The sequence below is a fragment of the Heterocephalus glaber genome, unplaced genomic scaffold (genome assembly GCF_053883595.1).
Source record: "Heterocephalus glaber isolate CG9 unplaced genomic scaffold, H.glaber_assembly_v1.0 deba00001258, whole genome shotgun sequence".
NCBI lineage: Eukaryota > Metazoa > Chordata > Mammalia > Rodentia > Bathyergidae > Heterocephalus > Heterocephalus glaber.
Genome location: NW_028258228.1, coordinates 257,158 through 273,539, shown reverse-complemented (window position 1 = coordinate 273,539; position 16,382 = coordinate 257,158). Strand labels below are relative to the sequence as shown.

General features: G+C 49.8%; 1 protein-coding gene across 1 annotated transcript in view; it reads left to right on the top strand.

Annotated features, from left to right (window-relative positions):
- Positions 1 to 10,799, top strand: part of Alox5 (arachidonate 5-lipoxygenase) — a 52,211-nt gene extending 41,412 nt beyond the window's left edge. The window contains exons 8-14 of the mRNA XM_004875205.3: positions 6,989 to 7,192; positions 7,438 to 7,524; positions 7,700 to 7,878; positions 8,099 to 8,220; positions 8,298 to 8,398; positions 8,599 to 8,769; positions 10,194 to 10,799. Of these exons, the coding sequence (XP_004875262.1) occupies positions 6,989 to 7,192; positions 7,438 to 7,524; positions 7,700 to 7,878; positions 8,099 to 8,220; positions 8,298 to 8,398; positions 8,599 to 8,769; positions 10,194 to 10,373 (1,044 nt within the window). The 3' untranslated portion in view covers positions 10,374 to 10,799. The remainder of the gene's footprint in view (positions 1 to 6,988; positions 7,193 to 7,437; positions 7,525 to 7,699; positions 7,879 to 8,098; positions 8,221 to 8,297; positions 8,399 to 8,598; positions 8,770 to 10,193) is intronic.
- Positions 10,800 to 16,382: the final 5,583 nt, after the last annotated feature.

Below are 16,382 nucleotides of genomic sequence, written 5' to 3'. Positions count from 1 at the left end.
GGCTCCAGGGGCCTGCAAAAGGAAGCTGAAAACCAAGCTAAGTTACCACCCGGGATTTAAAAAGAAATCTAAAGAGGCCACGGGCGAAGTGAGCACAGCAGTGTGATCATGAGCAGTAGGTTCCCAGGAAGTAGTCACTCCAGGTGGTTCAGTATCAGGAGAGCCACCTGTGACTCATTCCACCAGTGAGGGAAGGCCTGCGACTGTGTCAGTCCACAGAGCAAATGTCGTTTGAAAAGGCACAACTCCATTTTTTATTAAAAATCATAAATAAGAATACTGACTTGGGGCTGCAGGCGAGTCCAGGGAGGACCTCGTGTCCTTGGGGTGAGAGGCTGAGATTTTTGTATGTGAGGAGATGTGTCTGGATATTAATTGACAGATGTGTGGGCCTTGCCTGATGATGTCAGGAGATCAGAATGAAATACGTGTGTGCTTGAGAAGGACTTGTGACGTCCTATAGGAACAGAGAACACATGGTGTTCTTCAGGACCCGACAAGTGGTTAGATCATCTAGTGATGGATGCGTGGTTCTGTGGTATAGCTTACCCGGTGGGAAGTTAGTGTCCCACTGCAGACTCCCCACTCAGCAGACTGAGGGCTTTAAAGAACCACCAGGAAGATTATCCCAGTCCCCCACAGAGCACTTTTTTGCAGAATCGGAAGGACCAGCATGAAGGCACTGGTAAGGCTGGATGCTGCATGAGGTCAGAAAGATAAGTAAAGTCTGAAGTGAAAAAAGTGGAAGAGGAGATAGGAGACAGTGGATTGTCTGTGGACTAGGGAGACTTTAAAAGTAAAACCAAGAAGTCTTGAGGAAAAAACAGGCATACTTGGTTACATAAGGTCTTAAACATTGAGTGGTAAAATGCACCACAAGCAAAGCCAGAAGGCAGTAATAGCTGTGCCACAAGTGCCAGCTAAAGGGTGAATATTGTTACCATGCAACATGCAAAGAGCTCCTGTAGACTGATAAGGAAGGACAAACACCTCCTAGAACAATGGGCAGAGCATATTCAGAGGGCTTCACAGAAGAGGAAATGGAAATCTGGCCATCAGTCTATGGAAAATTCTCAGCCCGCAGTTAGGAAAATGCAAACTAAAGTTAACATCAGTACACCAGATGGACAAAAAAAGATGGTGGACACCCAACTGCTAGCAAGGACAGCAGCCCTGATGCTGCCCACAGCCCAGGGTGGTATTCACTGTGTGAGACCTAGGTGTCTGCAGCCAGTGCCACACCCCGGGCCAGCACCTGAGCAGGTCTTGCAGCACCTAGGTACCCAGTGTACCTGTCATGGTTCTGGATTTCAGAGTGGGAGATGTGAGGGTCTTGGGATTGGGCTGGCATGTCCAGGGACATTGGAGAGGAATTGGGTGGGGGATCTAGGCCAAGACTACTTATCATTTAAATGTCCTGACATCCAACAAGGGTACCATGGAGCAGGAGTGCACCAGCCTTCCTGGGAGGAAGAGGGCATTCTCTACCCAGCTGGCACATCCCACACCCTGCAGTTGGAGTGTTGGGAACCCAGCATGTTGGTGGGCTGGGAAGGACAATGATCCACACACTTGTGGGGGAAACAGACTTAAAACACTCTGAAGCAGGAGAGGACAGGATGAATGACCTTCCATGGCCAGGCCACAAACTGTCACACCTTCAACATGAATATACTGAATCTGTCCCCGCTGACCTCCAGATGTCTCCGCCGTGTGTTGACAGAGTAGAAAGGCAATACAGGCAAGACACAGGAACTGATATAAAACCAGGATCTCATTTATGCAAAATGGATACAAGAATCCAGGACATTGTGTGCACGGACAGATGCTTATGTGGGCATTAGAGACACAGGACACAGGGTTGTGACTGGAAAGCCTGTTCCTAACATGTCAAGGAACAGTGATACTCGCTCCTAGGTTTTTTCTGTCTTTGATGAAAGGTCTCAGATAAGACACATAGGCCATCATATAGAGTATAGGCAGAGTTTATTACAAAATGAGAGGGAGAGAGAGAGAAATACGCCTTCAGGCGGCATGCAGGTGGGCCAGCATCAGAATGGCAGTTTCCCTGAGAGTCTCTGGTTCCATTTAGGGTTAACTGAGTGTGCAGGGAAATCCTTTCCTTCCTCTGAGGTGGGTACTGCACCACACCATGAATTCTAGGCAGGGCCCAGCCATGGGAGTCTGTGGGCCACACAGGTTATGCCAAAGAGTGAAGCAGCGGGCAGATGGGGACCCTGGAGACGGTGAGCACTGGGACCCTTTCAAAGAGGAAGAGCGTTGTTCTGTAAGAATGCTAGTGGAATTTTAAGCAAAAGCTCAGATTCTGGGATCCCAAAAGGATTCAACCCCCTGCCCCGATCCATCCATCAAGGAACCAGCAGAGGGGGGTAGGAAAGGAGCTTGAATCAGCACAGCTGTGCCAGAAGCACAGACAGGTTCAAGATCTGTCTTCAGGGGCTGAGGAACTCTGAGGTTCCAAGGAGAAGTGTGTAAAGATGAGGGTTCACACTGGGGATTGGGCAGTGGGTGGGCTAGGTGTCCTGGCTGAGCTGTGCTCTGGCTGGCGGTGAGCTCAGAACTGGCTCTGTGTGGGGGCTCTAGAGAAGTCCTGATGGTCTGAAGGGGCAGTCGGCTCCTGTGAGACGGGGGCTGCCCCAGGTCCTTCCTGGGTGGTCTGTCTTCAAGGCTCTGCCTTTCCTGGAGTCCAAGGTGACTGCAGACTCAGTACACTGACTGCAGAATTTAGGGATCACTCCAGGAGTCTGGAACAGGACACTCTAGAAGCTGGCAATTGAATGACCCTGAAAATCTTGCAGATGCCTTAGTTACTATTAATCCTAATGTCTTTGGTCTTGAAGGGGGATGAAATAGGTCATGTACATGTAGGATCAATAAACCCTGTATTCCAAGTTTTTAAGAAGACTCTCCTTGTTATGGCTTGTGTCTAGATGTCCCCCCAAAGCCTCATGTGGTCATAGGTGGGCTTTTTGAAGGTGGCTGGACCTAGGGTGTGTTGTGCTGGGATTAAGGGTGTGATACTGAGATTGCCTCCTGGTGCAGTGCTAGGATTAAGGGCATGAGTACCACCCTGGATAAAATATAAGGGACAGAAAGAGGGTCACTGGTCACTTGTTGCTTGCTGCTTGCTGCCTTCTGCCTGCCTGTTCTGCAACGCCCCTCTGCCATGCCACCCTGCCTTGGAGTCAGCCAACTATGAACCAAAACCTCTACAAACTATGAGCTAAATAAACCTTTCCTCCTTTAACTTTGGGCGTTGGGTATTTTTATCTCAGCAAGAAGAGAAAAGTAACAAAGACAGAATTTAGTACCAGAGAAGTGGGGTCGTTGCTGTGACTGTACCTGACCCTGTGGTTCAGAAGCCTTTGGGAACTGCTTGTGGGAAGAGTTTGAGAAGGTTTGGAGATGTGGGCTGAAGAAGCAGCCTTGGAATGCCTTAGGCTGTACTTGATTGGAGATTCTTTTCAGAGCTCAGAAGACCAGAAAGCTGATAGAAACACTGCCAGTAAGACCAGGCTCGGGTTTCTGTTGGGAAGAAGGACTACATTGGCTATTGGACTCCAGACAATGTGTGTTATGGCTTGGCAGAAAGTTTGTCTGCATTTTGCTGCTGTTGAGAGACTTTGCTGAGACTAAGGGTAACAAACTAATCTGGCAGAAGAAATTTCAAGGCAGGCTAGTGTTGAGGCTGTTCCATGGCTACTGTTGGGGTCTTTTAGCCAGATTTATGCTCAGAATGAAAAGCAAAGAGCCCAGCAAAATGAATTAAAATGTTTTGAATTTTGAGCCAGGGATTTAGCTCAGCAGTTTTGCCTCCTGCTGCGAAAGCACAAGGACCTGAGTTCGATCCCCAGTACCAAAAAAAAAAAAAAGGTGTGAGTTTTGTCAGAAAGGAAGCTCCAGTAAACTTGTGGCCTGCAAAGATGGAACAGAAGAAAAATTGGTCTCTGAAAAGACTAGCAAGAAAAAGTCAAGTATTTCAGAAGAGAAAAATAGAAAAGATGGCCTGAGGGCATCACAAGAAGCAGCAGGACTTCAGCCTTTGAAGCCTCAATGTTGCAAAGGTGAAAGACTTTGCTTTGAGAAGAGAGCCCCAGAGTACCATTGTGGAGGCATAGGGAAGTTATTCCTCAGCATCTGGTCCACAGGCACTCAAAACCTACAGCCAAGAGAGAAGGAAGCCTGGCTACTCCTCCAGCTGACAGCAGATCTTGGTATCATCCACACACTGCTGGTTTTAGGTGCATGCGAAATGCACAAATTGTGGAGTAAGGAAGGCTTCCACCCACATTTCAGAAGAAGGCCTAGGAGGCTAGGCAGTGTGCTCCTGAGAAGGCAGTGTGTGTGAAGCTGTGAGTGTGAAGCCACAGGTGCAGTGGAGACACCAGAAGTTTGGGGAATGTGGATCATCCAAGGGAAACTGCAAGGAAGGAGCAGAGCCAGCCTAAGAAAGAAGCCATGAGAACTACAACAGCGGCAGTGCCAGAAGGGTAGAGCCAGTCAAGCCCTTTGGACCTCACATCTTGCCACAGATTACCTTGGATGCTGCGCACGCAACTACAGTACTGAATGTTTTCCCTGCTTTGGTCCCATTTCATTGTACCCCGCTTTTTGTACCTTTTGGAATGGTAATGTTTATCTTTGTATGCTGGAAGTATTTAACTCTTTTTTTCGTTTGTACAGGAGCTCAAAGCTAAGAGTTTGCCTTAAGTCTCAGAGGAGACTTGGGACCTGGACTTTTCAGCAAGGCTGACTGAAACTGTTAGGACTTTGGCAACTCTTAGAGATGGACTAAGGACGGGTAGCCTGAATGAAATAGAAGGCACAGAAAGAGGGTTGCTTGTGGTGTGCTTCTTGCTGCTTTGTGTCTGCCCTGCTTTGCCATGAACTGTTTCTCCGCTGCGATGCCCCTCTGCCATGCTGCCCTGCCTTGGAACCAACCAACTATGAACCTAAACCTCTGTGAACTCGGAGCTAAATAAACCTTTCCTCCTTTAACTCTGGGTGTCAGGTATGTTGTCTCAGCAACTAGAAAAGTAACCAAGACACTCCTTAAGTGGTGAACATGTCTATGTGCAAGCTCACCAGGAATATGACCCAAAATGTTAAGGTAATAAAGGAGATAGCTAAAAATGAAGGTAGTGGCCAGGCATTAGGCACTGCAGGCCCAGCCTCTAGGTCCCTGTGAGAAGAATACAGATGCAAAATTCTCTAGCCTCCTACCTGGTGATCCAAATTTTACCTGAAATTACCTGACAGTTAAAGATGGACGCCTAAGCGCATTCATAAATAGCACTGTGCAAGTCAGCAGCTGCTCTTCCTCCTCTACCCTCTGTGTCCTCCAGGAATAGCCAGGGCGGCTGTTAGAGCTGCCCTGTCCCTGCCTGGTGGGAGAGCTGAGACTCACCTGGTCCAAACCAAGAGCCACTGTGGTTGCAAAGTACGATTGTGATAAAATATATATATATAGTGAATGTTTGAATGTTCAAATTTTTAAAACTTATTACAGTAAAAGACCATTTCCATGCATCTCCCTCAAAATACTCTCTTGCTTTGAGAAGCTGTTCTGGAAATCCTCTTTCCTGAGTGTGTAGCTGCTCTTGTTTACCTTTCATGATCATTTTTGACTTTGGAGAAGACCCAGAAGGCTGATGGTGCCAGATCCAGTGAATAAGGTAGGTGAGGATGCACTGTGATGTTTCTATGAGCCTGCCTTTCTGTTGGCTGGCACTTGGCAGCAGCATTTACCATATTTCTAATCATTCCTCATAAAGACATTCATGAAAAAGGACTTCCAGAACTGCTTCAGAAAGTGGCAAGAAGGATGGAATAAATGTGCTCAAAGCAAGAGGAAGTATTTTGAGGGTACTAATGGCAATGTGTCTTTTACTGTAATAAAATTTTATACTGAAACATTCACCATGTATTTTTATCACCCTAGATTTCAGAGTGGTAAAAATATTATTGAATAATTTTAAATCTGGCTTCATATTGAGGTGATATTTTGACTATATTGGGTAAAATAAAGTTATATTATTAACCTGTATTTCATCTGTTTTCTTTTACATTTTGAAATGTGTCTTCCTGAAAAATTGACATTCCCTGAGGGGCTGGCATTACATTTCTTTTAGACAGCTCTGTTTTGGATTGAGGGACAGCCAAGGAAGTCACCTGCCAAATCCCTGAAGGATGAAACCAACTGTCAAACAGCTGTCCCTCCCTGGCTCTCCCACCAGCTGCCCTCTCTCCAAGCTCCAGAGCTCCCCAACCCCTTTCTCGCTCTTGGCTCGGCACCTGTGGTGACGCAGTGCTCCCCCAGGCCACCTCAAATGCCAGCCCTCCAGGACTCCCTGTAGATGCCATAGTGCTAGTGCCTTCCAGCTTTCCTGCCTCCCCAGGGCTGCACTGTCAGATGCTGAACCGCAGGAGCTCAGTAAAAGTGATGTGCTAGGCCCTGGCTTCCATCCCCAGCACTGGGATTTAAAAAAAAAAAAAAAAAAAGGTGATCAGGTGCTTTTCAGGAGGAGATTAACACAACCTGACTTGCACCTTAGAGTAAAGCCACTTTGACCCCAGAGCGGCTGGAACCGGCAGGGAAGGGGAATCGAGCACCCAGGAGACCCTGGGGACAAGCAGCTCTCAGGGGAGTGGAGAGGGAGAAATGTGGGCAAGGGACACAGCCACTGCACCCCACTCCTGAGGCAGTGCCCAAGCCACCTCCACCAGCATCCCTGTCCCAGAAGGAGGAGCTGGAGCCCACATAGGCACAGTGGTACTCAGTGATGTGGCTGGGACAGGAGGCATCAGTCCTGGGCCCCTAGGACCCCTATGGTCTTCCCGTGGTCTGAAAGTTGCTGCTGAAGATGCTTAGACGCTTAGATGCTTCTGGGATTTCCAGGAGGCAGCTTCTCCTACAGCTCCTCTGGGGCAAAACACACCAGTACCTTTTCTCTCTTCAACCTATCAGCTCAACCAAACCCCAGGAGAGGAGAACCCCATTTTTCTCCCTTCGGATGCAAAATATGACTGGCTTTTGGCTAAAATCTGGGTGCGTTCCAGCGACTTCCATGTCCACCAGACCATCACCCACCTGCTGCGCACACACCTGGTGTCTGAGGTGTTTGGCATTGCTATGTACCGCCAGCTACCCGCTGTGCACCCCATTTTCAAGGTACAGCCAACTGCTGGGGGAGGGAGCTCACTGCCCAGCAGGAGCTGGTAGGTGGGAGTAGCTGTGGGGAGAGAGCCCTGGAGAGGTGCTCAGGAGGCCAAGGCAGTAGCCAAGTGCTGATGACGCCGCGATGCCATGGTGCTCACTGAAGCCCCAAGCCCCCGAAGTTTCTCAGCAGGAAAATCAGCACCCTGGGCTGGGCTGGGGTGCTTCGGCAGTCCTCTCTGAGGTTTGCTGTCCCCCAGCTGCTGGTGGCCCACGTGCGGTTCACCATTGCCATCAACACCAAGGCCCGAGAGCAGCTCATCTGCGAGTACGGCCTCTTCGACAAGGTATGAGCCCCGACCCTGGGCCTGCACCTACCCGGGTCCAGGTGCCACTGGGAGGTGGACTGGGGGCTTGCCCTTCCCAAGTTGATCGCCGCCCCCAATTCGGGGTTTGCCCTCCGTCCACACCCCGCTGCCCCATTACCCAGGGGCGCTGGCTCAGGGGCGCCCCCTCCTGCAGGCCAATGCCACGGGTGGCGGCGGGCACGTGCAGATGGTACAGCGCGCCATGCAGTACCTGACCTATGGCTCCCTGTGCTTCCCGGAGGCTATCCGGGCCCGGGGCATGGACATTGCCGAGGACATCCCCTACTACTTCTACCGCGATGACGGTCTGCTGGTTTGGGAGGCCATCCGCAGGTGCGCGGGGTTGGGCCTGGGAAGCCCAGGGGCTGGGCCAAGCGGGGGGTGGGGGTGAGGGGTGGGGGTGGGGGGACTGGGAAGCCCCATGGACTAGACCATGGGGGGAGGACTGGACCACCAGGAGGGAGACCCTGGGGAGGAGCCTGGGATTGGACGGCGCCCCCCACCAGCCGGGCAGGTCCCCAGGACCCCGTGCTGATCAGCTGCCCCTCCCCAGCTTTGTGGCTGAGGTCGTGGGCCTTTACTATGAGAGTGATCAGGTGGTGGCAGAGGATGTGGAGCTGCAGGCCTTCACCAAGGACGTCTATGTGTACGGCATGCGAGGCAGCAAGGCCTCAGGTGGGCATCTCACTGACGGTGTCTCCCTGCGTCGGGTCGGGTGGGCTAGGTCCCGACTCACAACGCCAACTCCCCAGGCTTCCCCAAGGCGCTGCGGAGCCGGGAGAAGCTGACCGAGTACCTGACCGTGATCATATTCACGGCGTCCGCGCAGCACGCGGCTGTCAACTTTGGGCAGGTGGGCAAGCCGGCCCCTCACCCTCACCCTGACCCTAACCCTAACCCTGCCGTACCTACCCAGGGGCATATGCTGGGCCCCCACTAAGGAGGGGCAGGGCGTCGGGAGGGGCGCGGACCACCATGGTCAGTCCGGCGCAGGTTCCCGCGTGAGCGCAGTTGGACTCCGGGGCCCCACCCGTGTGTCTGCGCTGTCCCCAGTACGACTGGTGCTCCTGGATCCCCAACGCGCCCCCTACCATGCGGGCCCCGCCTCCCACGGCCAAAGGAGTGGTGACTATCCAGCAGATCGTGGAGACGCTGCCTGACCGTGGCCGCTCGTGCTGGCACCTGGGCGCTGTGTGGGCGCTGAGCCAGGTGCAGGAGAATGAGGTGAGGCGCGGGTGGGGACAGCGGCGCTGGAGGGCAGGCTCCACCGTTCTATCCTGCAAGCGAGGAGCCTGAGTGACACCCTGCAGGGGCAGAAGGGGCCAGGTGCCACCAGGTTCCACTCACTGCCGCCAGAGGGCGCCGCGTCCCCGTCCCGCTTCTCTCAGGGACTAAGCTCTCTGGTGTGGGCCCTCTGACCCCCGAAGAGTCCTTGCCCCTTCTAAAGGTGCACACTTGTACCCCACCGCCAAACGGGGGCAGGGGGCCCTCCTGGGTGGACACAGGCCTTGGTAGGACCTCGGGTGTGTGGACGGGAGGAGCCAGTCACCAGCCCGGTGCTGGTCCCTCCTAGCCATCCTTGCACCTGCATCAGCGTGAAGCATTCCTGGTAGAAGAATATCATGGCAGATCATGAGGACTGAATTTCACTTCCTCACACCACGTCCAAATCCCACTGCCCTTCCCACCTGAGACCTTCTGGTTTTACAATCCCACAGTGCTTCCACAGATGAGTCCAGTCTTACTGTGCTGCTATCTGTGTGAGCAGGCACATGAGCACAGGTCCCCAGAGGCTCCACCTGCAATTCCCTGACCCTCGGGGCCCTTGCTCAGGACCCCACAGGCCTGGAACCCAGGTGGGCATCATGCAGGACACCCCAGCCAGTCCCACTGTGCTGGACCACTGCTAGCTCCCTGTGGCCCCTGCAGGGGACATGGTCCTTCCTAGTAAACCTGTCTGCCAGGTCTGGGCCCTGGAGCCTCTTCAGGGAAGTAGGTTGGAGGCAGCATCGCCCTGGCTTTCAGTTTCCTTTTGTTTCTGATGGACACATTATACATACTTCCAGTTCTGCATGATGTCTCAATACACACACACACACACACACACACACACACACGCACGCACACACACGCACGCACACACACGGTAATGATCACTTTGTGTGTTTAGCAGATCCAATATCTCACACACCATTGCCTTGTGGGTGGACACAGGCCCCCAGTTACTATGAAACACACTTTACAATATTGTCAACTGGAGTCCCTTGCCGTGCCACAGCCCTCTAGGACCCCTCTCCTGCCTGACTGCAGCCTGTACCCACTGACCCACCTCTCCCCATCTCTCCCCATTGGTAGCCACATTCTACTCAACTTTAAGGTGTTCAAACTCCATGTATTAGTGGGACCGTGCCATCTTTCTATGCCTGGCTTATTTCACCTACCATAATGTCCAGGTTTACCATGTTGTTTCAAGTGACAGGATGTTGTCCTTCTTGTGACTGTCACTCCTGCAGGTGGCAGAGGGTAGCAGAAATGGTAGGTGAACAGAGGCTCCCCTGGGGAGTAGGTTCTGGGGTGGGGTGAGGGTTATCTGTTTATGGAGTCCCACAGTACACTAAGCCACCTGTCTGTCCATGTCTGGCCCTCAGCTATTCCTGGGCATGTACCCCGAAGAGCACTTCATTGAGAAGCCTGTGAAGGAAGCCATGGCCCGCTTCCGAAAGAGCCTGGAGGCCATTGTCAGTGTGATTGCAGAACGCAACAAGAACAAAAAGCTGCCCTATTACTACCTGTCCCCAGACCGGATCCCCAACAGCGTGGCCATCTGAGCCCCACTGTACCAGGCTCCCTCTGGGAAGACCAACTGGATGCCGGCCTTGGGCAGGCTGCTGCCATGCCCAGGTGTGCTGCTTTCACCCCAGGCTGCCCCAGGACCAAGGACAACAAAGCTTCAGTGCCTTTTCTTGCTCTGCCCTCAAGGCCCGAGGATCCCATCCTTCAGTGATAGAATGCAAGCCCTGCAGGCCTCAGCCCTGGAGCCAACTGAGGAACCTCTGCCCAATGCCCAGCTCAGCAAGTGGTGGAGCTGCTGGTGACAGCACAACAGGGTAACCACCCTGCTCTTACTGCAGATGTGGGGACACTTCCTGTTCTCTTCATGATTAATCCAATTCCGTGCCTGTAGTAGGTGCCCAAATAAATTCCTGTTGAGTGAATTAAGAACAGGTTGTCATAAAAAACAAATTTAAAACAGGTCTTGCTTTACCTGCTATGTTCCAGCCACCCCCAAACAGCTCATAGCCCACCACCATTGCCAAAGGCCCCAGTCACTGTGACTGCCTGGGCAAGAGCCTCCCCACTGTCCTCTGGACACTGGCCTCTGCCTCTGAGGAGACTGTCCAGTGCCCCACCCCAGGGGAAGCCTCCTTTATCCTCCAGATAGAGCTGCTTTCTCTCCAGGGTTTTGTCCAGCCTTGCTGTTGCCCTTCTGTGTGCTCTCCCCCAAAGAAGGTGCCCTGGAAGGATGGGGATCCCACCATGTCTGTGCCCAGGGCTGGCAAGGGGACTCGGGCCTCCTCCCTCTTCCTCCAGGCGTGCCTTGGGAGCTGGGCACTTGTCTTCTTGTGAGGCAAGGATCACAGCTCCTACTCGGCCAACCTGGCGTAGGAGGAGGTATGATGGAGTCCTGGGGCACAAGCCCCTCGGTGCAGTCTTGACCCTGAGACATCTACAGGAGAGCCTGAGATCAGCTGCTTCCAGCCAGACTCCCTAGATCCAACCCTGGTGAGAACTTCTCATCACCCTGTGGACAACCTTCAGACACATGTTCTGAATGTCTGGCCATGTCAGAGGCGCTAAACTCCACATTCCACCTTCGGAAGCCATGAGGAGGGACAGGAAGGACAGGGAAAGAACAGGAGGAGATAAAGGCAGAGAGGTGGGTCTCCTGGCCAAGGAGAGGGGAGCCAGGGTTCCTGGGGAATAGGAGCTTAGCTAAGCCCCGCCCACACACAAGGCCTACAGCTGGTGGGGGTGACAACAAGGGTGTGGGCACAAGCAACACAGTGTATCCAAGGTATGCAGCTGAGGCCGCCCATCACTTGTTCCACCACTGGATATCTGAGTAGCAGAGCTCATTGCTGCCCCAGGAGAAAGAGTCCCAAATTCTGTCCATAAACTCTGCCCCAACTCCTGACCCTAAGCCATGATGCATGCATACAGTAAGCTACACACAATCCAACCTAGGATGCAATAACCTTAGTCCATCTGTACTGCTACAAAAAAAAAAACCAGACAGGCATGGTGGTACACACTGGTAATCCCAGCACCCAGGAGGTTGAGGTAGGAGGATTGCCATGAGTTCAAGGCCAGCCTGAACTACTCAGGGAGACCCTGTCTCAAAAAACAAAAACAAACAAAACCCTGCCATCTGGGTAATTTATAAAGAATAGAACTTTATTTATTACAGTTCTGGAGGCTAGAAGTCCATAAAAGTACTGGCAGGTCCAGTGACTGGTGAGGCCTGGTCTCTTCTTTCAACAGGGGACCTGGTATGCTGTGTCCTCACAGGTGGACACTCTCCCAAGCTTCTTCTCTAAAGGCGTTACTTCACTCACTCAGAGGGAGCCCTCGTAGTTTCCTCGTCTCCAAAGCCTCGCCTCCTACCATGCCTTTGGGCTGTAAGTTCCAATGTAATGACTTCTGGAGGGACACACACACACACACACACACACACACACACACACACACACAGACAAACCACAGTGCAACCAAACTGAGATGTGAGGTCTGAAACCATTTTCAGTTTAAATTCAACCAAGCTGACAGCCTTCTTGACAACAAAGTCAACACTCTGGAGAAAGGTAACAGAACTCAGAATCTCTACCAAACAACATTCAAAATAGCCAGGACACAATCCAAAATTACTCAACAATACTATGAGTTAGGAAAATGTGATCCACTCTCTCGAGAAAAGAGTTAAGACAGACTAATCCCAAGAAGGGCAGATGTCATCCGCAAGCATTTTTTAAAAAACAGCTTTTATGTTTGTGCTCAAATTGAGCACCATGAATTGAGCACAATGAATTCAGCAAAGAAAATGTGCTCCACTTTATGCAAAAATAGGATATATCAGCAATAAAACTGCATTATAAAAAATGGGGAAAGAACAAGAGGAGGAGTAAAGTGCATGCAAATTCTAAATCTTAAAATATACAAGGAAAAACAGCTGAAGGGCTGTAATAGCAGCAGAGATGACAGAGAACCTGAGCTAGAAGACAATCCACAGAAATGATTCAATCCAAAGTACAAGGAAGAAATTTAAGTAATAAAGCCTCAGAAATCTATGGGACACCCTTATCATTATCAGAGTCCCGGAAGAAGAAGGGAGATTAAAAAAAAAAAAAAAAGGCAGGGCTGGGGATTTAGCTCAGTGGCAGCATGCCTGCCTCACAACCAAAAGGTTGAGTTCGATCCCCGGTACCAAAAAAAAGAAAAAAGAAAAGAAAACAGGGCAAAAAGTTAGAGGAGATAAATATGGCCACAATTTCCCCAAATTTGGTGAAATGCATAAATCTAAAGCTGCCAGAAACTCAGCAAAGTCCAAGTAGAATGAATAGGAAACTACCTCATTCTGTGAAGGTTTTGTTAGAAGCACAATTAAACATTCTAAAATGGCTTTGTTGCCCAAAAGCCATCTGATGTGAAGAACTCTATATTTGTTTGTCTAAAGGGACCTGGAGTAATTATATTTTGCTGGCAACAGAAACATTCTTTATTCTTTGCAGGTTCCTCATCAAATCTGTAATTATGCAGTTTCTGTCATCAATAAAACAACTTAAAGAAAAAAAGAATGAATAGAAAGAAAACTACCTATATACTTCAGAATCAACCTGCTCAAAATCAGAGTCAAAGATAAAATCTTAAAAGCAATGACACAGAAAATATCAAGGAACAAAAATGAGTGACAGCCAACTTTTCATCTGAATCATCAGAAACAAAATACAATGGAATAGTATTATTTTAAAAGAAGTAAAAAGAGAGGGAAAAAACACTGACCAATACAATTCTGCCACCATCAAAAATATCCTTTGAGAATGCAAACAAAAAGTTCCAGTAAAATAAAATTAAGAGAACCTACTGCCAGTTGATCTACAGTACTAAAAATGCTAATGGAAATTGTCCAGGCTGATGGGAAATGACTCAAGGTGGGAACACGGGTCCTCAGAGGGAATTAACAGTCCAAAATGGGGAATGTAGGGTGAATGTAAAGGACTTTGCCCTTTTTAAAAATTTTGTGGTTTTTTTGCCCTTCTTAATCCCTCAAATTACACCTGCCCATTTAAACCAAATACTGTAGCACTGTTGTGTGGCACCTATAATGAATATAAATTCACTTTGTAGGAAGACAGCACAAGACAAGTGGGTATAAGCTTACTGAGCTACAGGGATTCTGAATTTTATGATTTTACATGTGTATCAATATACAGTAATAAGACTAAAAGTCTAACCTTCTCTATCACCCCTAACCAGCATTCCATTCCTAGGTATTTACTTGAGAGGGAAGAAAATAATCACAAAAATATCGGTACAAAACTGTTCTTAGCGTTTGTATTTGTGATAGCACCAAACTGTGAACAGCTCAAGTATCCAGCAATAAGAACATGGAAGAGAAGTATAGCCTACAGCAGAATACTACCCGACAGGAAAAAGTACAAGCCAACTCCAAGTCATTATGCTGACTGGTAAAACTCTCCATGAAAGACACTGTGTATTTCCGCAAAAGGTGCATATGCGGTAGGCTCTGTTAAAATTAGATTCTAGAACAGGCTAAAACTTATCTCAGAATGGGAGATGAAGGCAGGTGCAATTGAGAAGAAACAGCAAGGAATTCCCAGGACTGAGATAATGCACTATATTTTGATACCAGTTTGGGCTACATAAGTGTATATATTCATCCAACCCGCTAAGGTGGTACACTTAAGATTTAGGCATTTCAGGCTGGGGATTTAGCTCAGTGGTGCCACAGCCTGCCTCACAAGCACAAGGTCCTGAGCTCAATCCCCGGTACCAAAAAAACGGTTTATGCATTTCACTATACAATTACCTAAAAACAAAAAGCACAATTGGCAAATACTGAATTCTACCTACTGACATGGCTGGAGTGCGTTACAGCTGCAATTTACTCTGAAATGCAAAAACACAAGCTAATAGTGATGAACATGGAGGTGTATGGCAAACCATACAGAGGAAAATATTATTTGGGGAGCACAGGTTAGGGGTATGTGTATTCTCATTACACTATTTAAATGTTTTGTGTTTAAGAATCTTCATAAGATGTTGAAAAAAGTTACAAAGCCCTACCTAAGTGAACATGACAAGGAAACAAAAAGTATACATGAGAAGAAATAAAATATCAAAACAAAAAAATCTGCTAAAACTGCTCACTTTGGCAGCACATATACTAAAACTTATAAGCAAAACTTATAAGCAACTATAGCAGCAAGGCTACAGGATGCAAGGTTAATATACAAAATCAATCACTTTCCTATATTCCAGTAAGGAAGACATGGATGTACACTCTACACATACTCAACATGGATCACAGACCTAAATGGAAAATGGAAAACTATAAAATTTCTAAGAGATCGTAACACCAGGGGAAATCTAGGTAACTAAGGGGATAGATAGCTATGACAGGAGCAAGGACAAGAAGAAAGAGACCAGGTTCCCAGACTCCAGCAGGACAACCCAGTGGCCTCCCTCTGGGCCTACCCCAAGATCCACAGCTCCTCCTGATAGTGCCCTCCGGGGACCAAGCCCCACACACAGCCTTCAGGGGACTCAATCCACTGTCAAACCACAGCAATGGGCAAATGTCTCCTAGAAAGGGCCACACAGTAAACACTAGGCTCTGCAGACCACTCAATCGGCTCAACTCCTTCCTGACCTGTGCCAGGTGGCAGGAAATTAGTAGGAGGCCATGAGTGCCCACCATGCTTACTCACTGGACAGTGCATGACAGAAGAGCCACCCCTGGGCCCCGTGAAGCCTCGATCACCCAGCTGATATTAGGGCAGAAGGCCACCTGGAGTCTCTTCAGCCAAAGTCCTAATTTTTATCAGGTCCCCAAAGCATGGCCGCATCCTCACAGGACTGGGTTGCTCTGAGCCCGGGATATTCTGCTGGCCCTTCCTGGACAGACTCAGAGGCCCTGGAGCAGCCTCCCCTGAGCTCTGGGCTATAGCCACAGCTCCACAGAGCAGCCTGCAAGCCTCCCCCAGGCTCCACACAACCAGCCAGAGAGCAGCAGGGCAGAGGCACCAGTTCTTGGCACACCAGCCCGAGGACGAGAGCACTACCACACCTCAGGGAAGCCCACGCAGGCCAGGACACTCAGCCTGGCAGAGCAGAGCTGCTGCGGCAACCACGCTGCTGGGCATGGGCTGGGCCATGGTGCAGACACCCGGGTGTGGCAGCAACAACCATGCTTGGATGAAATGCCTCCCTCTTACTCCCCTCATGTCCTCCTGGCCCCCACAAACCCGGTTTGAGGAACAGGCCAAGGAAACTGGGCCGGGGATACGTGACATTCCTTCCTGGTGTTCAAGCAGGAGGAACTTGGCAAAGGGAAACACCCACAGCAAACTCCTTAGTGAAAAAGGCTTTATTGCTGCAGTCAGATGCACGGACTCCCTGCACAGAGGGTTACTCAGGTGATAATACTGAGAGACAGTGAAAATACATAAAGGATACAAAAGTAGACATTTAGATGGCGAGAAATTTCCTAAGAAAAATTTCCAAATGTGAAGTGCCTTTTAGAAAATACACCACACATG